General features: G+C 38.3%; 1 protein-coding gene across 1 annotated transcript in view; it reads right to left on the bottom strand.

Moving 5' to 3' along the window:
* Positions 1 to 25,745, bottom strand: part of SVEP1 (sushi, von Willebrand factor type A, EGF and pentraxin domain containing 1) — a 168,598-nt gene that overhangs the window by 85,264 nt on the left and 57,589 nt on the right. The window contains exons 5-11 of the mRNA XM_058672513.1: positions 24,452 to 24,631; positions 17,319 to 17,498; positions 14,988 to 15,182; positions 11,166 to 11,284; positions 3,194 to 3,323; positions 1,073 to 1,180; positions 300 to 431 (exon numbers count right to left, since the gene is read on the bottom strand). Of these exons, the coding sequence (XP_058528496.1) occupies positions 300 to 431; positions 1,073 to 1,180; positions 3,194 to 3,323; positions 11,166 to 11,284; positions 14,988 to 15,182; positions 17,319 to 17,498; positions 24,452 to 24,631 (1,044 nt within the window). The remainder of the gene's footprint in view (positions 1 to 299; positions 432 to 1,072; positions 1,181 to 3,193; positions 3,324 to 11,165; positions 11,285 to 14,987; positions 15,183 to 17,318; positions 17,499 to 24,451; positions 24,632 to 25,745) is intronic.

Here is a 25,745-nt window from a genome sequence, read left to right as displayed (position 1 = left end):
CAAATGGATAGCACTATGTAACAAACATATTTTCACAGTCTCCTCCATCATTTAGAATAGGATCATGACTATGAAACTTTGTAAATCTAGAGATTATGTTAATTAATTACTCATTAACAACAATCATAGAAATATTTCTATTTATCATTAAATAAGGGAATGACAATTGCATAACTAAATACAATCCACCAGTATTCTACATTTTAAGTATGGTGCCTATAGTCTATTTTATTGACAGAGTATTATAGTAATCACATATATCAGATGTCAACTGTATTTTGAGTAGTTGATAAGAATACCTTTAATGACAATGTGAATCTCACATGTCCTGTTATTGCCTGAGGGGTCAGTGGCTGTATAACGCACTATGGTCTCTCCGGGAGGGAAAAGGTCACCTTGTGTGTGAGTTCTTGTGATGGTCAATTCAGCTCCTAGAAAAGAAAAAAAAGGAGTCATTTTCAGGTTATTTTGTCAGGAAATGAAAGATTCAGTATATTTCTGTAGCATAGAAATCAAGGACTCAATATTCCATAAAATTAAGGTATCTTTTCTAAGCAAATAATTTTCTCCCAATAACTCAGTCCATTTGAACTTTCAAAGTTTAAGAAATACAGCTAAATTACATTTTATTATTGTTTCCTGGGTTTTGGCAAAATCATCACAATGAAATTCAATTATGTTTGCTCAGTTTTTTTCTACTTTCCTATGATGTTTCATAATTTATTTGACAAATGTTTAATAATAGTATCTATTCAGAGAACTATAATACAAATGCCAGTAGAATGCACAGTTTATACTTCCAGGGCAATATAATCTCAGAGATTCAATAAATCCATTACCATGGCTTCATGTAAAATACCTAGTAAGGGTTTAATAAGTATTCACTGATCACTGAAAGAAGGACAATGTTAAATTACACTTAATTATCCTAAGATTAAAACATATAACCTAGTGTAATTATTTTTTCCTAGACAGTTGGCAATTATTTTTTCTTTTATGCTTTTAAAAATATATTTTTAAAAAAATACAAGTCAACGTTTTCATGCTGATAGCAAAAGCCTTAGCTTCTCACCAGAGTTGTCAGAGAACTGAGGCTCATCCCATCTTACAGCCTGCTCCTTCTCTGAGAGCTGGATTGGAGGTGGAGATCGGCACCGGTCTATGACAGGTGGCTCTACATCTGAAGAACAGGAAGTCAAAGTAGTCATAACCAATCTTCAAACATGATGAGAGGTGTTGCAGGATACAAAGTTGCTTGTGTTGGCCGAGGACCTTGCCTTACAATGAACAAGGAAGGCCCTGTCCCTGCTCTGCTGATAAGGTAGATGTTATCCCTGATTCTAACATCAAAAGATAGTAGGCTGGTGCTGTGGTGTAGGTTAAACTGCTGTTTTGCCATGCCTGCATCTCACATTAGAGTAATTGTTTGAGTCCTGGGTCATCTGCTTTAAGCCCAGCTTACTTTTACTATGCCTAGGGAGGCAGGAGAAGATAGCCCATGTCCTTGGGGTCCTTCCACCCATGTGGAAGACTAGCATGGAGCTCCTGGATCCTGCCTTTAGTTTGGCAGTTCCCTGCTGCTGTGGTCATATGGGCAGTGAAGTGCAGATGAAAGATCTCTCTCTCCCAATTTCTCTCTACATCATTCAGCCTGTCAAATAAATGAATAAAGGCATGAAAAGTAAGAGTTTGTGAAACTGCTGTCTGTTGAAGAACAAATATCAAATTCCTAACATTGTCACAAATACAGTTGTGTGAAAGGTAACTCTGCATGTGGCAGCAACTGAATTTGTTAGTTCCAAAGTCGTGAAGGCGACCCATTTAGCAATGAAGAGAATCTTGCTAGACAGTTGAAAGAGTGAAATGTTCCAATTCCAATTACGCCCACGGTCATCCTCTTACATGAAGTGTCAAGCAGGGCCAATAAATGATAGGGCTGGCAGGCCAGGTTTCAAATCCCGGACTGAGTCATCAGGACTGTAATTTCAACAGTGATATAGATTTCACACATTTAAATATTCTAAGCCTATACCTTGTAGTTTAATGGAGATATGAAAAATATTCTTTTTCCAATTTTATATGTGAGGAATCTTAAGCAAAACTTAGAGAATTTGTCTGAGGTCATTAAGCCAGTAACTTAAGCCACAAGCATGAAGAGCAGGGTATTTCTCTTCATAATATATTGAAGATACACACTCTGAAATTAGATGGGTTGTACCTGTGAGAATATATAGATTTATAATAATATAATAAATCTGTATAATATAATCTGCAATAATATATAGATTTATATTTTAGCTAAGCATTATGGACAAATGTTAAATTATTTAATTTTTTTGTTATTTATTTAAGTGGCCATGAGACATAGATTGAGAGAGACAGATAAACAGGTTTCCCATCCGTTGGTCCATTCCTCAAACACTTGCCATGCCAGGGTTGGTCTGTCTGTTGCTGAGCGCCAGTAACTCAATCCAGGTCTCCCACACTGGTGACAGGAATCAATTTCCTTTAGACACCACTGTTACCTCCCAGGATTCGCTTTAGCAGGAAGCAGGAGTCAGCAGCTAGAGCTGGGAACCAACCCCAGGGACTCCAATGTGAGAAACTGACATCTTGACTACTAAGTTAGTCACATAACCCAAATGCTCATGTCTTATCTTTCCTTCCTGCTTGCCATTCCATTAGAGAAACACTTCGGAAGAGGAGCCTGAGAAAGAGATGAAGAAGCATAGGCGAATCAAATGGGACAAAACAGGATGGACTGGGTTGGAGAAGCAAGGGATTGAAGAAAGGTTTGGTAAGAAAATGTGGCTAATCCTGTAAAATCTGAGGAAATACTATGTGAAATAAGCCCTGAAACATGTGCAGTTAGAGGAAAGGTGACCTTGATGACAGTAGTTAATACCAGTGAAGGGAACAGACGCCTCACTTCAGTGACTTTGAGAATCAATAGAAGGAAGAAGCAAGGGATGCCAGTCCCCAGGAACTCTTCAAAAGGCTCATCTGGGAAGACATCAGAGACGCAGCGATACTTAAAGGGTGTGCAAACTTCAAGGAGGGGACGACCTGAGCAGGCTGCAAAGCCAGGAGGAAGAAACATGAAAACAAGCAGTTGAAGATAAAGGAGAGGCAAAGTCCCTTAGGTCCTGGGGTATTTTTGCAAACCCACCCAGATGAGTTGAAGAAGACTTACCAATAACTTTGATATGGAAAGTACAGCTTGCTTGGTTGCCGGCTGGGTCAATTGCTGTGTATGTGATAGCAACATCTCCAATTGGGAAATGATAAGGTGGGGTGTAAGCTGGATAAACGTGGATGGACACCTTTTGGAGGTAAATATTTTGAAAGTTAAGGTTGATGCTAACAGTACATTTATTGTTGTTGATTTATATATTAATAATGTTTTTTAATTAATGTGATATTTCATATAGAATAGGTCAAACTATCAAGCATAGCCTTGCAATGTAATTCTTTCCATACTATTCTATTTACAAAGCTGATAGAGCTGGCATACGTAGGAATTATTGCTCCTATTTTTAAAACACAACATCAAACATTTTTTCATGCTCTTACAGTTTCTAGAACTTGAATGTCTTCATAATGTTATATAGAATAAATACATGATCATTTCTTTTATTGTTGAAGGATATCCTATTAGTTTCCAGGCTTACCATTGTGCATAGCACTGAGGGGAACAGTTTTACATAACTAATTTAAAAATGATCATTCCTTTAAGGCTTCATGAAAAGAATTGTCAAATTCAAACCACTAACATTTTATTCACAGATAATAAAATATTTCTTTCCCAAAGTATGCTAACAATTTGCATTCCATTAGCAGTATTTGAAAATGTCAGTATCAAAGTTCCCCACTGTGTATAAATCTTCACCCCTTTTGAGTGAGTCAAGACTGTGACACCAGGTCCTATTCATTTCATGACTTCTCAGTGCCTTCTGCTAAGATTATATTCATATATATTTACATGATATTATATCTTGCTCCTTTTGGAATTACATGTTGATTTTCTTCATTCATTTGGAAATCGTGATGCACTAAAAATTGACGTATTATGTCATACAATGTTCATTTTAACCTCTGACAAGATCAGTGATTTTCTCTGGCATTTGTCGATTAACTTAGAATTTTTAATGCTAATTTTAAATATTTGTGTAGTCAGGCATATTTGCTTGCCATTGCAATTTAAAACAAAATATTTCAAACAAGCTTAGAAAGACATTCAGAAAGTGATATGATAGACATTAAAATATATTTGATGGTAATTTTAAGGATTTTAAAATAACTTGGAGAAGTGGGTGTTTGGTGTCATAGTTAAAATGCCTGTTAAGACACCTGAATCCCATATTAGAGTGTCTGGGTTCATTTCCAAGGTCCAGTTCCTGGTTCCAGCATCTTGCCAAAGTGGCATCTGGGAGACAACAGTGATAGCTCCAGAAAACAGGTGACTATCCTTCATGTTGTAGAACAGGCTTGTATTCTTAGTGCCTGGCTCTGGCACTAGCCTATTGCCAGTTGTTTAGGGCATTTGGGTAGTAAATCAGCAAGTAGAAGTTCCTTTTCTCCCGAACATATTTTTAAAAATAATTTGGAGATATTTTTGTAGATGGTATAATTTATGACTACAATGATTAAAGGTAAAGTATTTAAACTTCGACATGTTTTATTTTTGAATTATAAGGTAGTTATATTGCTGATAGATTTTTTCTAATTCTTAACAAAATACCACAAATTCTTTTTCATCCTTTAGAATTATTTTTGTCAAATTACAAAATATTCTGCTGATATTGACATTGGCACGAATTGTTCTTTAGCTAGTCCATCTACAAATATGAAATATATTTCAGTCTGGTTTTATTTTTTTCAATGTTTTGGTTTTATCATATATATTCATTTATCTTAATCATATATATAACAAAACAATATACATTTTATACTGTATTGAAAATACAATCTTTGTCTATAGAATTGCATCCTGAAATAATAAAAATAAATAAGCTTTAGAAAATAGAATCTTTGTTTAATAATACTACATACTCATAGCATTGTATCTCCTAAATATGGCATGTACGTATGTATGTTTCATTTAGTTAAAAAAATTGAAATGCAAAGTAAATTTAAAGGATTCAGAGAACAAAGTAAATGCTAAGAGTTCAAACATGGAAGAAGTTAAGAAATAGAAGAAATAAAATAGAGATACATTAATAATTGTTGTTTTGTAAAAGAAAATAGGATGAATGGAATAGGAAGAATACGTTACAAAGGAAAATTTTGAGTTGAAGAAATAAGTACTTTGCAGATATGAGAGATGTTTTGATGTATCAAATGAATGAAAAACTACCATTACTTAAACAAATCTTGGATCATTTCTCATATAATGAGATCTGCACACCATTCAGTATAAGAAGGATTTTCTAAAAGGGGAGAATAATGTGATTATGTCATCTTAGTCATCAAATGTGAGAATGGAGATGAGATATTTTTGTACATGCCAAGGCTCTGGAAATATGCCAAACCATATAACATTTTCTGAAAAGAAAGAATTTTGAGCATACCAAACATGTGACGAATCACTTAAATCCCTCATTAGTGGTGAAAGTCATAGTATGAAAGAACTGCCAGTAAATACCAAAAATACATAAACACAGACTTAATCCAAAAAGTTGCGATAAATGTGGTTACAAAACAGACTACAATTTTTGAAAGGGAATATGCATAATATAAAGAGTAATACTTACCCAGTTATTCATTAACATAAAAATCCAAGATTCTAAAGATTTAAAGTGGCTCAAAAGCTAAATTGATAATTTGTCATTTTTACCTGGAGAAGACTCAATGCATGTTACTTTTTGCACTGATAATTAGGCAATTATGGGGTTCTATATGTTTTTAAAACATTATTGAGGGCCCGGCGGCATGGCCTGGCAACTAGGGTCCTCGCCTTGGACGCCCCGGGATCCCATATGGGAGCCGGTTCTGGTCCCGGCAGCTCCACTTCCCATCCAGCTCCCTGCTTGTGGCCTGGGAAAGCAGTTGAGGACGGCCCAATGCATTGGGACCCTGCACCTGCGTGGGAGACCCGGAGGAGGTTCCGGGTTCCCGGCTTCGGATTGGCGCGCACCGGCCCGTTGTGGCTCACTTGGGGAGTGAATCATCGGATGGAAGATCTTCCTCTCTGTCTCTCCTCCTCTCTGTATATCTGACTTTGTAATAGAAAAAAATAAATCTTAAAAAAAACATTATTGAAATGCTAGCACATTGTTTCCTTATATAATTATATCTTAGTCATGATGTCAAAGAGCATGGAGATGAAATAATTCCATTTTCTAAAGGGAACTCTAAGAATGAACAAATCACCAGCAGGCTTCTGTTCTAGTGGTTGAACTGGTTCTACATCCTTAGTATCCTGTATTAGCGGAGAAATGCTGTGGAAAGAGGATAACTGAATTATTGGGTAGAATATTTGGCTTCTCCTGCCATTCTCCACCGAGCAAAGCAAGGAGATGGAGACTGCTTCCAATCACATGACTGGCTTCAGATCATTACTCACAAAGCAGTAGGCACCAAGGCAAGAAGGGGCCTGGGAAAAGGATATTGAGTGAGGCTAGCACCCACCCCTTGAAGGTTAGGGGCATATAGCAAGGCTGAACTAGGAGTTCTGTTTAAACAACGTGGGCAGACTTGGATTATGAATGCTCTTGTCCTGGGTGAACCTTCACTCCCATCTTTGGCATGTAGGCCATTGAAAATGACAGCCGTACTTGAGCCTTTCTGCTCATGCTCCATCCTGGAGGGCCAGAGCTAAGAGGATAGACGGAGTGTTCCTTCCACTATGTATCTTGGGGAGCTGTATGGAGGGCAGAGTCGGATCCTGCTGAGTTTTCTGCAGAATCATGGTATAAACTGGATGCAACAATCAGTATCAGAGGGATTGCTTTCAGTGTTTCCCAGCATTACACAGTGGAGAACACAGTAGTAGCAACTTTAAGACTTTAGAAACTTCTCTCAGAACTACTGCTGCCTTGTGATGCTTATTTCCTGTTGTCCTGATTCCTACAAATTCAGCTGCATAAAACAACACAACTTTACTACCTTGTAGAACTGTTAACCAGATACTGATGGGCTCAAAGAGTTAAAAATCAAAGTGTTAGCAGAGTTGAGTTCCTTCCTAGATACTCTGGGGGAAAAATCACTTTCCTTGCCTTTGTTAACATCTAGAGCCTGCATTCAGGACCCCGGGTCTCTAAATTTAATATTAGCAAAGTGTGGCTGAGTCATTTTCACGTCAAGTGTTTCTGGCCTTTTTCCTCTCCTAGCATCTGCCTTTAACCAGAGTTTGGTTAGGTATTTCTCTTGGGGATTAAAGTTGATTCAACTGGTTTTCCCTAGAGTGCTGGCTGATTTCCTCATGTGGAAAATAAAACTCCACTTCTGCAAAGTAAAATTTGAGTTGCATAAGGAAACATGTTCATAATTTTCACGGATTAGGATAAGGATATTTTTGGGGTGGCCATTATTTTACTAGTCACAGTAGCCCTGGTCTTAACAGAAAAAAGAGACAGAGGTACAGGTGCCATAGAAGGGCCCAAAAGAGCTCCCAGTACTCCTTCTCCATGTCCCACAGTTTTTGTTTAGATTTTTGTGTTGAAAGATTCTCTTTCTAATCCCTGCAGGTGGGTTTAAAATTACAGAAAGAAACTGTGTATGCGATAGTAACCAAAGCATGTGAGTAGAAGAAGAGTTACTTTCTGTTGGTTCCTGTCTGGGTTCAGACTGTTCAAAGTGAGTGACACAACCATGGTTTTGAACCTTTTCTGCACATAATTTCTCATGCTGCTTTTCTCTCCAAGAAATATCCTTATTTGGAGACTGTCTTGGAGAATAAGAAGAGATAAAGGGAAAGGCTTGGAGCAAATATGCTCATGGTAGCATGTCAGTCCCTTCATGAGTCATTATTACAAGAAATCTGTTCATTGCCAAAGGTCTACACTGCCTTCCTTCTATGTCTCTCCCTCAATATTTCACTTTGTTGGGAAACCCAATTGCCTACTTGTTTTTCATGCCTGTACTAAAGCATCATATCACTTCTACAGAAACTGCATGACAGTGCCCATTTTTCTCTGAGTTTCGTCATCAAATTCAAGTGGGTCTTCAGTGTTACAAGCCCAGTGTATTTATTTGACTTCCTCTCTTTTATCCTCTGAAAAACTCTTTCAAAGTTTCGTCTGTACTCTCAAATTTCAAAACTTTCTCATTATGCTTAATCTTTTCAATTTTGCTTTGTGTCTGGCTTCCTTGCAATCAGAAACTATACACAGATGGAGAACTTGGATACAAAAGGAAAAGGAGATGATCATTTGTGTATGGTTTCTATTCTTTAAAGCACATTCAGGTTCTTCTCCCTTGTGTTGGACTGAAAGATGATTCCCAAAGCTGTTCATGTCCTAATTCCTGACCTGTGAATATTTTGTATCACTGGCAATACAGACTTAGAAGATAGAACTAAACGGCAGGCTACATGTGTTCACAAGACCCTTCCTGTGAGGGAGAAAGGACAAGCAGGTTGAAAAGAAAAAAGTATATTGCTTCTCAGTCTGTTGGTTAAGATCAAGTGTAGAAAAAAATGTAGTGGTGAATGGAAGTGGAGGTCAAAGTGATACAGCCATGGCCCAAGGAATGTTGCAACTGTAGGAATTGGGAAAGTCAAAAAGTGGATCCTCTCCAGAGCTTCCAGAATGAGCATGTGGCTTCATGCCTCCAGCTCGGCTGCCCAAGGACAAGAGCAATGCACAACATCATATTCTCTGTCCTCAGCCTTAAGTCAAGGGTGTTTTGTGAGGTCCATAAAATCAGACAGGTTCTCAATTGATTGTCAGGATCTGTTTGCCTATTTCCTTATTTCTTTTTAGCATTTCAATCATAATTGGTAGCTAATGGTCACTGTGTTTATGTCCCCCAGAATTTTTTCTGATTTTAGTAGTTTTATTTTGCAAATGGTCTTAAACATTCAATGACTCTACAGGATTGTTTTCTTTATTTCTTTCCCAGAATTTGACAATGATAGAACACTAGAACATAAAATCATCCTCAACTTCCACATGCTTGGAATGACTGGAGCTGGGTTGGGCAGAAGCCTACAGCTGGGGATACATGCATTCTTCAATTTGGGTTGCAGGACCCAATCACTCATCACCTGCTGTCTCCTATGATTGCCACTGTCAGCAAGCCGCAGTTGACAGCTGGCACTGGGGGCTGAATCCAGATATTTCAGTGAGCGATGGGCTGTTTTGATGGCCAGGCAAAATGTCTATTTCTTTTTAAAAATGTTGTCTTATTTATCTTAAAAAGAGAAAGGGAATGAGAGACTGAGTATGGGAGGGGGGACAGAGGATGGAGGGTGGAGAGAGAGATGGGAGGTGGAGGGAGAGAGAGAGAGAGAGAAGAGGTATTCCTACTCAATGATTCATTACCCAAATCTTCACAACAGTCAGGATTAGGCCAAGTTGAAGCCAGGAAGCTGGAACTAAATCTAAGTCTCTCATATAGGTGGCAAGGACTCAACTACTTGAGCCATAGTCTATTGTATACCAGGGCGACCAGGGTGTGCGTTAGCAGGAAATGGAATAAAGAACCAAGCTGAGATTTGAGCCCAGGTTTTCCAATGTGGAAGGAGGGCACCTTAAGCGGTGGCTTGACTACTAGGCCAAATGCCTGACTCCTGCTCATTTCCTAAGTGTTGGATTTCTAACAGTCCCCTTAATCTGTACACCTACACTAGAACTCTTATCCATTTCAGAGACATCCTAAGTATACTCTGACACTAATCTGTAGATGCCTATAACATCTTTCTTTTGAGATGTCTCTATGTGATTCTGTTTGAATGAGGGACTCTCTTTCACTCAATGCTTGTATTTATGAACATTACAGAAAATAAATATCTCATAGGTTTCTCACGCAGGCATTTGTTTAGTATTTTATGATCATGTACAGTATGCAGAAACATATACCAGAGTATGCCTTGCTTTCTTAGAACATGTTGGCTCCTTGTATCCATTCCTATCATATATACAGAACTTTTCCAAAATACACATCCTGAGATACAATGTGTTACAGTGAATTCCCTATTCTTCCCGCTATCTTACGGTATAGAAGTTAAAATATTTGAGCAGAGTAACAAAAAAGCAAATTACTAGGTTGGAGAATTGAGGCCAGGCAATGGATAGAATTTGGGCTCCATGATATTTAGGGAAGGAGTGAATGAATGCAAAAGGAAGGCTCTGATTGGAAAAGCAGGATAATTTTGAATAACTCAGTCCTGGGACAGGTGTATATGTGGCTGACTCTTGGTAGCTGCAGGCAATGGGAATGAAGAAACGTTTGCTTCTTTTTGCTTGATCGTGATTGGGCTTGTTTTTTCAGAAAGTGAAACACACAGCTTCGGTATCAATGTACATGTAGGTGCTGCATTTCCTGTGAATCCTCATCAAATCCTGCAATACATTGCTTCACTTAATGTCCTTAGGAGAAAGACAAGCGGGAAAAAAGCAGCAGCAGCAGAACAACATGTGTTCACGCACCTTTTCCTGGAAACCTAACAAGGCACTGCTTATGACACACACCAACTGTGTGCCTGTAGCTCACAAGGTCCAATTGGCTCTTTGAGTAACAGATTTAAAAGCCACCTCAACAGCAATGTTATTCAATTATCACAATAGCTTTCTTTGTGTTATTCCCATGATATATTCTACCTGGTACATCTCACAGAGCAGTGTACTTACATGCAGATGTACAAACAGTACACCACTGAGAGGCATGTTCACACATGTGAACACTAACAGTGTGGGTGTCAGAGGCAGACAAATTCTTAGACACTCTTTTCCTGGCATAATGAATGATTTCGTCAAGCCATATTTTTAAAAAGTGGGTAAATAAGCAAGGGCTATACATAATATTAAGTGAAAATATGTTAGAGATCATATAGAGATCCCTGAGATTCCTAATTTAAAACTCAACAATCATCAGACTTCTCTCACGTAAGGCACTGTCATTTATGAATAAACTTGTATATATAGCATTGTATTGCTCACCACATACACATGACAGTACTTTCACCATTTGAATGAGTATGCAAACATTTGTACAAAGATTACCTTTTCCCCAGAGTTATCCTTTGCTGTGGGAACCTGCCAGGTAATATTGGCCGAGTCTTGCTGCTCCTGGGTCTTCACCTCTATGTCCTTAGGACAGTTGATTTGTGGAACCTCCACATCTGACTCAGAAAATATACAAATTGGTTCATCAGTACCATGTGATTCTAAGTCATTTAAGAAGGAAGTAAAAACTACAGCTACAACAACACTTTTTGTCGCATATTTTTTCACATATGACTGTCAATGGAGTTGGAATACTCAGCCACCTAGCCAGTAATTTATTTTGGTGTGGTTTTGAGGCCTGTCCTGAACTGGTGCTTGCTGAAGCTCTAGCTTCCTTTCTTGAAGTCTCCTACTGGGATTCGCTCTCTTCATGGAATTACTCTCAGGACATGAAAGTTCCAGCATCCTTTTTTTCACTCCCTAATGGCTTGACTACAAGGTGTGAAATAAGCCCAAAGAAGCCAGGAACCAGGAGATTCTTCTGGCTGTCCCTTGTGGATACAGGGGCCCAAGCACTTAGCCATCCTCTGCTATCTTTCTAGGTCATTAGCAGGGAGTTGAATTGGAAGTGGAGCAGCCAGGACCGGTGCCTATAGGGGATGCCAGGGTTGCAAGTGGTGGCTTTTTTGCTATGACATGACACTGGCTGGCTCCAGCACATCACTATAAAATGGAACTTTCTCATTCCATAGAAATTTAAAGTTATTTCTTATCTCATTGTCTCACATGGTGCCTGGCACATAATAGGGATTTAGTGAAGTAAAAGAGATAAACAGAAAAACAAAGGTTGATCATGGCAGGTAGGAGCTATACTTGAAAACATGGCTATCACGTATACTTGGTTGTTGGCACTAAAGTAATGTGTCAAAACAAGCAACAACTTCAAGCCAATGGTATTTTTTATAGTGGAAACTCTGCACCATCTTTTTAAAAATTCAAGGTGGTAACATTAGATATCCACATAAATCATAGGAGGACTACGTTTTTATTATATGATATAAAACAATTTATATTTACTAAATACATACAATGTATATATTACTTTAGAGCAATTTCTACTGAGTAGTGTATTACTTATGAACTTGTACCAGTATCCACATGGGATGCCAATGTGGTAGGTAGTGCTTAAACCTGCTGGAGCGCAATGCTAGCTCCTAAAACAAAATCTTCCTAAAAAAGTCAATGATTTCCTATGTATCTATTAAGTGACAGTTTGATTGGATTTGGAATGTAAAGTTTGTATTTATTTTTCCCTTCATATTCTATAGATATATTGCCTTTTTCCTAGAATTTAGATTTTCAAATGACAAGGATAATGTGAATCTGACTCTTGTTTTCATTGTACATGTTCTCTTTCCTTCTGGAGATTTATTGAAAATTGTCAGGTCCAGCACAGAAGCCTAGAGGCCAAGGTCCTCACCTTGCATGTGCTGGGATCCCACATGGGTGCTGGTTCTAATCTCAGCAGCCCCACTTCCCATCCAGCTCCCTGCTTCTGGCCTGGGAAAGCAGTCGAGGATGGTCCAAAGCTTTGGGATCCTACACCAACATGGGCAACTGGGAGGAGGCTCCTGGCTTTGGATTGGCGCACCTCTGGCCGTTGTGGCCACTTGGGGAGTGACTAAGCGAACGAAAGTTCTTCTCTGTCTCTCCTCCTCTCTGTATATCTGACTTAACAATAAAAATAAAATAAATCTTAAAAGAAATTGTCTCTAACTTTATCCTCCAGAGATTGTACAGGGAGCAGTGAGAATACACTAGCCAAGTATTGACAAGACGTTTTTTTTTTCTTAAGTTTAAGCCTTTTTCTGGATCAAGGAAATCTGTTGGAAATGTGCTTTTCTTTTATATTCTTTATTTGTTCCTTCTAGTATTCCTTTTAGGGGTCCTTTTTTTTTTTAAAAAAAAATTATTTACTTTTATTGGAAAGTCAGGGAGAGACAAAGATCCTTCATCTGCTGAGGTTCACTCCCCAAGTGACCACACCAATCGAAGCTGAGCTGATCCAAAGCCAGGTGCCAGGACTTTGTTACAGGTCTCCCATGTGTGTGCAGGGACCCAAGGCTTTGGGCCATCCTCTATTGCTTTCCCAAGCCGGAGGCAGGGAGCTGGAAGGGAAGTGGAACAGCTGAGATACAAACAGGCACCTACATGGGATCCTGGTGCATGCAAGGTAAGGACTTTAGCTGCCAGGCTACCACGCTGGGCTCCTATATTTTGACACAGCAAGTTGAGCTGCCATGTGTGACTCTGGCATTTCACACTAAAGAGCTAGTATGAGGCCCAGCTACTACACCTTCTATCCAGCTTCCTGTTAATGCACCTGAGAAAGTAACAGAAGATGGTCCAAATGCTTCTATCCCTGCTACCCACATGAGAGATCTGGAGGAAGTTTGAGGCTCTGGACTTTGGCCCGGCCCAGACCTAAATGTGGTGGCTTTTTAGGGGGACTGAATCAGCAGACAAATGATCTCTGTTTGACTCTCTTTCTGTTACTCTACTTTTCAGACAAATAAATCAATCTTAAAAAAGAATTCCTTAATAAATTGTTACTGAGGACTTCTGGCAGTCATTGGTATCCTGTATCTTGGGTTAATTTTTATACTTAAGTTCTTTATTCTGAGAGAGTTCTGAATTTTGTCCTCCAAATCACTGATGATGTTTTCAACCATGTCAATTCCATTTTTCCTGTCTCTTTCTCTTTAGAGTTTTTAATGATATTTTCAATTCTAAGAATTCTTCCTCAGTTTTTCTTAATACTTTATTCTTGATGCAGGGAAAATTCTCTCGAATACAAAGGGATGTAGCTTTCAGAGGGCCGACAGCTTCTCAGTTTTTCTAAATCAACTCAGTCTCACCTGCTTTAGATTGACCTGAAGTTTCTCAAAGGCTTTGATCTCCTGAGAGCATACTGATATGATGCCCTACACTAACATTCTTATTTTTATTTCATCTATCATTGTCCTACTACTTTTAATTGGATTTGTATAAATCCATAATTTTGAACCAGAAATACTGGCAGTGCATATTAGGGTGACACCTATCATTTTGTCATAGGTATGTAACAAACATCTGAAGAGATTTCATCATGCTTGGAATGGCAAGTTTGGCAGCAATTCAAAACAGTTGAACTATTGAAACCACTTGAACAGTGCCCTCGGAGCATGCAACACATTGGGGACCCTATGATGATTGGAAGGGTGGGTGTGACTTATCCCTTTGTCTCTCGTCTTCCCCGCAAATACAGGAAAGAAAACAGAGAATGTAAAACAATGATCTTATCCACTTTCCTGTGGCCATTGATCTTTATGCCCTAATCAACTATGTAAAGATCATCAAAAAGAAGAAAAAGTAAACAAACAGTATGGCATCATATCCAGATGTCATTATCCAGGAACTTGTTTTCTACTTGACTGCTGTGGTCTGGATGTGCTTTGGGTGTGTGCGCTAAAAGTTCACATGTTGGAATATTGGTCTCCAGGGTGGCAAGTGTTGACCTTTAAAAGGAGGAATTCAGAGGAAGGTGATGGGGTCAGTGAAGACGCTCCCCTTAGACGGACTTGAAATAGTCTCACGATTGTTTCTGGTGGGAATAGGCTGTCATGAAAGAATACACCTAGTTTGTCATGTACTCTCTGGCTTCTATGCCCTGTTGTATAAACTCTCCCACACATGTATTCCTATCATTGGGGGACACATCTGTATCATGCCCTTGGGCCTCCATAAGAGTATACCATACAGGCCTCTTCTTTTTATTGAAGCACTCAACCTCAACTATTTTGTAGTAGCAACAGGCAACAGGTGGATACACTGCCCTACCTTTACACGCAGCTGTCTGAACTTTGGCATTCCATTTTCCAGCAGTGGTACATCTCATTTCTCTGGCTCCAGATAATAGGAACCCTTGGCGACAGCTCAGCTGACAAACTGTTCCAGGTTTTGCTGGTTGCTTGCCACAGCTGGAGGGAGAAACAATGACACCTTTGGGCTTCTGGAAGGTGGAACAGTGGCGCTCTGAAGAGAAATAAGAGCATGTTATTTGAAGCTGCACAATTTGAAAATGCCACAGGTTCACTTTACCCAAGAAAAATACAACTGTGATGTCTTGGAATTAACAATAAGAATGCTAAATGAGGATTGTATGTGACACTGAGTATATGATGTATTATAAATAATTCTGAACTTCATATTGTTCAATTACCTCTTGTTTTGTCACTGTATGAAAACAGTGGAAAAATCACAATCAATGACTTTTATCACTTACTCATTTGGTTTGGAGAATGTTACATCAAGACTTGGAAATATAAAATCATATACTGAATTCCATCTTCGTGGATTAAGTGAAGCTATCTCTATTTTAAGTGAAATTCAGTTATCTCTATTTTATGAGATTTCATGAATATTTTTGTGCCACTTTTAAACTAGCAAATAATAAGTAGATTTTATAACTTTCCTAAAATCATTGTGTTGTAATTACGGGCCTAACTCTTAATGTAATCTTCATCATAGAAAATGAACAGCAAATGGAGTGGGGTAAATGAAAGATATAATGAAAAATAAAGGCTAGAATTTCATATAGGATACATTGGTGTGTTTCTATGTGTGTATATGTGCCTGTGCCCACACACATGTGCTTGCTGCAGTAGAGGTTCTACTGGTGGCCCTGCTCACATCTATAATCTGTATTTCCTATGAAATAATGATTAACAGTTGCTCAGTACCTAGAAATGGCAGGCATTATTCTAAATCGTTTATGAGTTTCGACTTCTTTAACTCTGTTTAGTGAGGAATATTGCTATTACTCCATTTAAAAATCAGAAAATGGAGCAGAGTAGGAACCTTTCCAAGGTCATCTGGCAGGTGAGTGGTGGAATTTGTATCTTCCTAAGCACTTCACTCTTGCACTTCATCCAAGAAATGGGTTCTTTCATTAGCAAATTCATTTTCCAGAGAAACTGGTTTGCCTTTATTTTTGTCTGGTGTGAACTATACGCTCGTCTAGACTTCCTGTTCTTCATCTCACTACAGAGAATTAGAGACAAACCTGTGTTTTAAATATAGAGATTTTTTCCCAAGAGACTTTTGTGTTTCCTTTTTGTCATTCATCTGTTGGTTACTCAGTGGCTCATTTTTTCATGGTGCTGTAATTTGTTGTTGTTGTGGCTGTTCCAACTCATACCAGTTTGTTAACCTTGTTTCATGGCTTCTCAATTATGGAAATGTATAGTGATGGAGTTCTGGGGCCTATCATATACAGATGTGGGGGACTAATGGAACATGCATCCCTGCATTCAAATGAAAGTTGGATTCCCAATGATACTGTTGGACATGAGCAGATGATGGGATGCTGGACTGTCTGACAATGTCTCTACCAGCAATGTCGGGGTACACTTCAATAAGAGACTGGTGGAATTATGATTCATTATGAAGGACTACACTATTGTAGTAAAATGGGAAAAATGTGTCAGTTGGTGGGAGTTTGGGAGAGAATCCCAGCCTATACGAAATTGTACCACATAATTCAAAATTCAAAATAAAAATATATTAAAAGATAAATATAGTTTATGTGTGACTTCTATCTATGGTTGGCTTTTGATAAAGTAAGACAATTATCTATCGGCTCTCAAAATTATTGATGATTTTCCCTCTTCGTTTGCCTTCTCCCCTCACTCTTTCCTCTGCTTGTTTATAGCATTTGGGTGAATATGTCTTTTATTTCTATATAATCTGATCTACTGATTTCTTTTCTTGAAGCTTTTTTATTGGTTCATGCTTAATAGTGAAAGGATTTTGATGACTGACTGTTTCAGAGTTCTCAACAAGGTTGAGGTAATTCATGATTAACCAAGCAAGGAAATTTTATGATATTTACTTTTTAAAAAATCCATCCAATTTGTCATCATTAAAAAAAATACATTGTTATGTGAGGTTCTAATGAACTTCAATGATGTGTAAAATGATATCTAGTTCAGAAACACTTTACCATGGATAAGCATAAGACAAGCTGTTTGTGTGCATGTAGTAGATGTGGATGATATTTGACACTGAAGAGGAGCTATGCTACAGCTTTGCTGCAGGTCTTCACAGCATACTGGAGTAAACACAGAAAGAAAGTTAATCTGTAAAGCATATTTGAGTCCAGAAACTTACCCACACATCGGGGTTCTGGCCCATCCCACTGGGCATTTCCTTGACAAGTGAGCTTGGTACTTCCTTCTACTCTGTACCCTTCTTCACAGGTAACTGAACATGTCGTGTTATAGGACATTTCCCTTGTAGAGCAGCTTATGCGACCATGCTTGGGCTGGCGGAGATGGGGACATGTTCTCACTGTATAAAGTGCAGACAATTGGATAAAACTTTACCAAATAAGGACAAAAACAATAATTCTAAATTTAGTAATGCTTGCACATAAAGAAAATCATTTTCTTGAAATGGGAAAAAAACCTAAGAAGCAATCATCATTTTTTGAAATATGCCAGGACAATTCAAAACCCATGTTTCAGCAAATGCATAGCCTGAAAGGTACCACTATGTGCAACCCTCTGTCCGTAGAGAGGGAAACAAACTCTTAGTGTGACACTGACTGGAAACTGATGCCTATAGATCAGAAGTGGTTACCAGAGCAGCACATACAGCCTACAGCAGAACCTCTGCTGCAGAGAAAAATAACCCCTAATTTACTTATATCCCACTATCCATTCATTTTTACTTTGTTACTTTTTTAGAAAAATAATTACTTGTCATATCTGTCTATATGTATGCACATGCGTACATATATGTGCATATGTATGTGCATATGTGTACATATGGATGTACATGTGTATATGTACAAGAGTAAGGAAAGTAGAAAAAAAGAAAAGGAGAGTGGAGGAGGGTGGAAGAGGAGGGGAGGGGTAGATGAAGTTGATCTGAAAGAATAAAGGCAGAACAGGGGGAGTAAAAGAATAGGGTCTATTAAACAAAACTTAGAGGGCCATTCTTTCCAAATGAGCTCTTGTACTGGGCTCCAACAGACCAGGCAAAACCAAAATGTAGTTGCTCATGTGACATACTACATTATCAAACTGAAACTTAAAGGAAGCAGACAGACCCCAAACAGGGAAATCTCTCCCCAAAGCTGAAGATTTCAGTCTACTTGAATCAGTGTGCTTAGGGAGTCTCCCCTGCCTTAAGCAGCCGGATGTTCATCAGTCAAGTTTTCACAGAATTGTTCTGCTTCTTTTTCCTGCCTTACAAAAGCCACTGTTCAAGCTTTGCCTAGAGGAACTCTCAATTTTGTAGAAGGGGAGCTGCCTTGGTGAATGAATCACAAATGAAAACCAGGTAGCTCTATAACTATAATTGTGGTAGTCTTGTCTTTTGACAGGGTTGAGGATAAAGTAGAGAGAGGAAAAGTGTAAAAAAGGGAAAGGAACTAGCAGAAAGGGAGGCTGCCAGATCCAGGCAAAATACATCCTCTCTGCAGATGACATGAATACTCTCACCGGTAGAGAGACAGCAAAAGAAGCTGCCGACTACACCAAAATATAGGCACATGCAAATACATTCATTTGAAACGTATAAATATGAATCCTCCAAGCTTTCAGCACTGTACAAAGCACAATAGCAAGCTCTGTGAAAAAACAGTCAGGTTTGCTCAATAACAGTGCTTGGCCAACACTGAAGGAGCAACAGTAAGCTCTGAAGATTTTTATTTTTTTTTCAATAAAACATTTGGGAGTCAAGGATTTTGTTGGAGCTTGTTAGTTGTGTGTGTGTGTGTTAATTTGACATATCAATAATGTATTTCTATTTATGATGAAAGTTTACATTTATAGTACATGAAACAAAGCGGAGGCAAAACATTCAAGTCTATATTCAACTTAAGTTACGATCAGATCAGTTCTGTAGGAATTCCTTCAATTTGTATTTGTCAGCAGTGCATATGCATTGACCACCTTAAGTAGAACTTTAAGATTGATTGCTCCATGAAGAAAAGTCAAGAATCAGGTTACAGGTTAAATCAGAGACCCCACTCTCTTCTACTCCTGGGATGGTTTGGATGGAAGTAATGAAAAATGAGTGGAAATGTTTTGCTTTCCGCATTTTAATTTTTTCTAGAGTGTATCCATCATGTAAATTGAATTTTCACGGAGTGTATCCATCAAACTTGCAGAAACACTTTGTCCTCTACATTTCAACTTTTATTAAATGTGTCTATCAGGTATAGCGCAATGTCAAGTGTCAGGTGGCACTAAAAGGTGAGTAAGATTAATTCCTGCGATCAAACTGTATAAAATCTGGAAAACCAAATCAATAAACTGCTGAAACCACATCTGCTTTTCTAGTCTGAGACAAAGTGGATCTGCAATATCTCTCCAGAGTCCTGGCAATAAATTAGAGTTGGTGTCTTACACAGATACAAGTTAGATTGCTTCTCAAATGTTGGTTTTAATAAACTTTTATTGCTCCTTAGGGAAAATGAAGCATGTGCAATAACTCCCATTTATCCCTCTACATGTTACATTCTTTTCCCACTCAAGTATGATCATTTATTACAATCTTAATAGGAGGAGCACACTTTTTTACTTACTAGATACATAAAATTCTTGTTCATTTCAACAAGCTGAAAAATCCTGTTATAAATATTCCTTGGCTTAGATTCATGTTGAATCAATCTGTAAATATTTATTTAGTCTTCTTAGAAAAAACTAAGTCTTCTGACAAAATGCTCCAGTGTAGAAACTAGCATAAGAACATAGGCAATTACTTTGGTTTTCTATTAAAGGCTAATTTAAAAACTGCTTCTGATACTTTTATTATGATAGTAACTATTACTGAATATACGGTAAACCTGATGCTTAATGTAGGATTCTCATTTTTGAAATTTTTTCAAGGAAAAAAGTCACAAAACTTAATGACTGATATTGCGTTTAGCAAGTTAGCATTGAAATGTCACAAACGAAACTTGTTTAGAAAGAAATTCACAGCTCAGACAAAATTGAAAATGACTAGAAGGAACAGAAATCAAGATTATCAATTATCTAATGTTCAATATGCGCAAGATCATTAGTGATAGAACATGAAATGTGTAAAAGGCTTTATGATTTTCTGGTGTTCATGTCTGCCTCAGGTTTAGATTTTCAAGAAAAAAAAGTAAAAGTACTCTCTGTCCTTGTGATTAGATTTAGATTTAACCTAAAAAAGTTACCACTTTATCCACGTTACTCGCCCTGAAGTAGAAGTGAACCCAAGCCCAAGTGCCATATTCACTGAATCACAGATATTCTGATTATGAGGCACACTATTTCATGTATTATAAAATCACCAACAAAAATTTTTTGCCACTGATTTGAGGGTCCATCTAGATTTTACAGATGTTAAAATGTGAATAAAATTTTAAATATTTATTTCATTTTTATTTGAATGGCAGAGAGATACAGAGAGACATCTTCTATCTGCTGTTTCACTCCCCAAATGCCTGATGGCAAAAAAACTGGCCAACCAGAATGTAGGAGCTTCTTCTGCATCTCCTACATGAACGCAGGGGCTCAAGGCCTTGGACCATCCTCCCTGCTCTCCCAGGCCATCAGCATGGAGCTGGATTGGAAGTGGAGCAGCTAGGACATGAACCATACCTGTATGGGATGCTGGTGCCTCAGGTAGAGGTTTAGCCTAGTATGTTACAGCACTGCTTCCCAAAAAAGGTTTTAGATTCACTGAAATAGTGTATAATCATGTGTTTCATAGAACATTATTTGAAGCACTTAAATCTGTAATCTACTAACAGTGCCATGAGAGGGGCCTGATTGTCTTCATTCAGGATGTATTTGTGTACCAGAAAGTTAGGTAATAGCTTTGGTGGTGAAAATGAATGGATTTTATGAAGATCCAAGGCCCTCTAGTGTCTCCTTTACTTTGACTAAAAGGATTTTATTTACATTATAGTAGCAATTGGAGTTACATAACTGAACAAGCATGCTTTTGGACAGGATATTTATATAGATATTTATCAATGTACATATATACATGTATTAATCAACTTGTGAATTTGTTAACTTAGCATTTTTCTTTATTTACTGTTTCCTTTATTTATTCCCTTTATTCACGTTTCATTTGTTTACTGTTATTTACTAATAGAATATTAAAACATTGGGCGGTTTAAAGATACATTCTGTGTTCATTGTGAATTTATAATGTAGCAGAGTTGGTAGGCTAATGAACAATAAAAGTATTAGTCCATTTTCTGCTGTTCTAAGAGGATGCCACAGAATGGGTAAAATGTAAACAGAATATTAATTGCACCATACACATGAAATACACACAGAGAGAGAGAAAGAGAAAAAGAGAGAGAGAGAGAGACGGGGTGGAGCTCAAATGATAGTCAACCAATTCTTGTGATACTAACAAGTAATGGCATCAACCCATTCACAAGGAAAAAGCTAACGTGACTTACTCACTTGCCAAGGTTCAACTCTTGGTACTGTTACAATGGAAGTTAGAGATCAATATCAGTGTTGGAGGAGGTATGCAACCCATATTGGTATGACAGTTTGTTTTCTGAAAAATAGGTTAAGCTACAAAATACATTTGCCAGTATGCCCATGTTGGGGCTGGTCCAAAGTGGAACCCAAACTCAACATTAGAAGGTAGAAGTGAAGTGGTGGTCCTTACAGTCAGATTTAGTGACGGGCAATGTAGCCATGAGTAGTGGGTTTCAGCTGGACCAGGTCTGAATCCATTCCACACTCTACCACTCATCTTATTGACCCCAAGTCCACAGTTGGAGTCATGACTGCAGACTCAGTGGGGTGTGGTCACATAGAATTGAACTTTCTGTTGGATTGCCTGATTTCCCCTTGGTGGTTCTACTCCAGCAACTGAAGATGTTTGATTTTTCAGATTGACTAGCAGGAGTTGATATTCCAACTTTTCCATCTGACTTTTTTTTCCAAGCTCCTTATAAAACTTTGTAGTGTCCAGTTCATAAAACAAGTCTCCTATTTCATGACATAGCTGGCGACCCAACCGAAGGGCTGAAATGGGGGTGAGAGGAAGACAGGTCTGTAGATGTACATACAGGGGCCTTCTATTTTAGGCAGAAGATGTTGGCTAGTGGAGGGTTTATAAGAATCAAGATCAAAGCCAGGATGAGGGACAAGGCTGTGAAACAGGTTGCAAAGAGGGATGGCCAACTCTGGTCACAGGAGTGTAGGATGCAAGGCTTAGGTACAGATTACGGAGGCTAGATATCAGGGGCAGACTACATCCTAAAGCCTTTCTCACTCTTCTTTGAAGCCCACTAAGTAGAAAGACAAAATTGTCTACTCCAAGGCATTTGGAAGGGCAGAGATGTTACATAGAACTTAAAATGCTGATTTCACAGGAATATTATTTTATAGGTTTTCTATAATTAAAATTTTTTAGCAATGGTCCCTGGCTTTTTACCACTTGAGACTGCAAGAATGAAAAATGCTTTTCCTTTGTCCTGAAGCATAAACAGTAGCTGCTCTGTGATCAAAACTCTAGGAACTGATTATTTCCCATCAGAATCCTAGAATTATATTAATATCATCTAATATTCAGAATGACTAACACAAGGTCAAGAGTTTTCCAATCTCTTTGTAGGTACTATTATTTCTAACCATGAAAAAGCTTAATTTTCTATTTTTCCAGGGCACTAAGAAATTTCACTAAGATTGTTTCCAGACATGGATTTGATTTGATAATGTTTTTCTGGCATTCACTCAGTGATTTTTACACTGGATAGGAATCATTCTGGTTGTGCACATTTGTTTTCAAGAATTGAGCCCGGAGATACATTCTTTGATCTTTCTCAGTGCCTCTCCTTCATGGTAGTCTTTCTTTTGATTCCCAGTATGAAAAGACTATTTCTTCATGATTAATCTTATGTCACTTTTTCCTTTAAAATTTTTTTTCACATTTGTTTCTACTTTCACATGAATGTTCTTAATTTGTTTTCTAATTTACAAACTTGGCTTTAAACACTATATACTCTATCATCAACCCTACTTGCATTTCGTCTAATAGATCCTTTTGCTCTTAGATTTCTCTCATCTCTTAGAATCCTGGTTTTATATTTAGAATCTCCGTGGTTCTAATATTTCTTTACTACTGTTCATATGGTGTTCTTTGATTAATTTGATCATTCTCTTCATTATTTCCTTGACTTTTTGAAGATAAACATCTGTATTTGGACCTACTTTGGACAAATGCATTTTTATAGATCAGAAGCTGACAACTACAATGGTTGTCTCAGGGGCTTCAAATGTGAACTTGGACTGGTGAGTAGATGGGCTCTCTGTATGAAGTAGAGGAACCATGAGAGGACCAGAAGACAAAATTTCTTATCTAGAAAACTTGGCGTCGTGTGGAACTTTGGAAACGCCAAATGCACTGTCAAAATATTCCAAAGGGAAATAGTTTGGAAAAGATGATCAAACAAGCCAATTGGGGTACTCAATTAAGTCTGAACTTCAGAAAATTAGCAAACAATATTTTTTGTATCAGTAGGTCTCAAATCTTGGCTTGCTGCAAAGAAGCTTCAAGGGTGCGGATTCTGGTGGGCATCCTCATGTTCGTGGTTTCCTTCTCTCTGACTGCATCATGGATAGACTTTGGTTTCTATTTCATTTAAAATGCCTCGTAAAGCCTTACAAAGTTGGTTAAGTTATAGTGCAAGAATTAGGGAAGTAGGCCCTGGAGATAACAGGTGCTACTGAACTGAGTACCTTACAGTTCATTGCTTCTCTGCATTTGGTCAATCTGAAGCACTATCTGTGTTATTTCTCTCAATTCTATTGGCCTGAACAGACCTATCTGGTTCTCACCACAGTCAGCTCTTCACTTTCTATAGCATGCGCTCTACTAAGTGAAGTGTGCAGATGACAAGCTGGTAATGGTTCCTGTTGCAGGATACTACTATGGTTCTCATGCTCTACAATCACTGACAGTTAACATCAAATTCCCCATTGTAACTTCAAAAACTTGGCACCCTATCTTGCCTGTTTAGAAGCTGAGGTTTGGGTAACCTGTGCATTTACTTCCCAGGCAGGTCTTTTCTTTGCTTATTCATAAGAGAAACATTAAGGTTATAGTTTATTATGATGCGGCCAACCCAACTTAGTAGTCCTGACATCCTTTCCTGTAATTTATTTTTGCCTTTTGTGTGGTCTGTGGTCCATGAAATATAAAAAGTAACAAAGAACTGACTGATCCATTAACACTTAAAACAGAGATCAAGAAAAACAGTAAATATTGCGAACTGGCAGTTTGCATACCTCTGCAGGAGCTCTCTGAACCAGACCACAAACCATTGGGTAGACACAGGAGGATGCTGCTTCCCACGAGGTCAAATCCAGGGTGACAGCGGACCCCACAGGCTGCATTGAAGTGGTTGTTGCAAGTGTTTTGGATAAAGTAACCATTTTCAGGAGGCTTCAGGGCAGGGCAGTGGACAACTAACATTTACAGAAAATCAAAAAGTACAGTTAGCTTTTGGCTATAAAGCATTTTCTCTTTTCTTGAGACTGCATTGAAAATGAACCTCTTCCCCATGGCATTAAAACACATTATTATGATATCTTTGTGGACCTGCAGTTGTCTACAGAGCTATAGTCAGATAGTGAGACACACACACATACACTGAGAGAGAAAGAGAGAGAGAAGGACAGAGAGAGACAGAGAGAGAGAGAGACTCTTCCACCCATTGATTTACTCCCCAGGTGGCCACAATGACTAGGACTAGGCCAGGCTGAAGTTGGGAACCAGGAGCTTCTTCCAGGTCTCCCAAATGAGTACAGGTGCCCAAGGACTTCAGCCATTCTCCTCTGAAAGCCAGGAGTCCAACCTGCGCCTATATAGGATGCTGGCACTGCAGGCGCGCAGTCTAGCTTAGTCTCAGTCATTTCATTATGGCCATTTGGGGAGTAAACTAGTAGATGAAAAATTCTCTCTTTCTCTCTCTCTCTCATCTCTGAATATAGCTCTGTCTTTCAAATAAGTAAGTCTTAAAAAAATCTTTCATAAGGGAAGTGCCTCCAAAGCAGCAGATGACAGCACAGGACAAGAAGCCAGAGTGACTGGGGAGTACAGACCTGCTTTTTCGCCACAACTCTCCCATGCAAACCACGTGAGATCCCACAAGAACCAAGTGAGACCTTCTGAGGTTGATGCCTTATTACTCAACCAACCCTTCACTGAGCCTCAACCCCTCAACCCACTATGCCACAATACTGACCCCTGAAAACATATTTTTAAACTAATTAAACTACGGTAGGATTAAGATGAGCTAATTTACTCATTTGTTATTCAACTTTGTTGTTAACATTGTGGTTTTTTTCTTTGATTTTGGAATATCCCCTGCTAATTTTTTAAATCAGAAAAAAGAACCTAAGTTTTTCTGATTTCACAGATATCTAACTCTTATACTCTCAGTCCTTCCTTCCTGGAGTAAGTTATGGAAACGTTCAGCATAAGAAATGCTATAACATAACAGCAAGCATTCCGGTAACCCATATACAACTGGGGAGACAGACTAAAGCTTTATCTGAATAAACTAGATGCAAACTCTAG

The sequence above is a fragment of the Ochotona princeps genome, chromosome 14 (genome assembly GCF_030435755.1).
Source record: "Ochotona princeps isolate mOchPri1 chromosome 14, mOchPri1.hap1, whole genome shotgun sequence".
Classification (NCBI taxonomy): Eukaryota; Metazoa; Chordata; class Mammalia; order Lagomorpha; family Ochotonidae; genus Ochotona; species Ochotona princeps.
The sequence above is the reverse complement of the archived record's forward strand: the minus strand, read 5'-3'. Positions and strand labels throughout refer to the sequence as shown.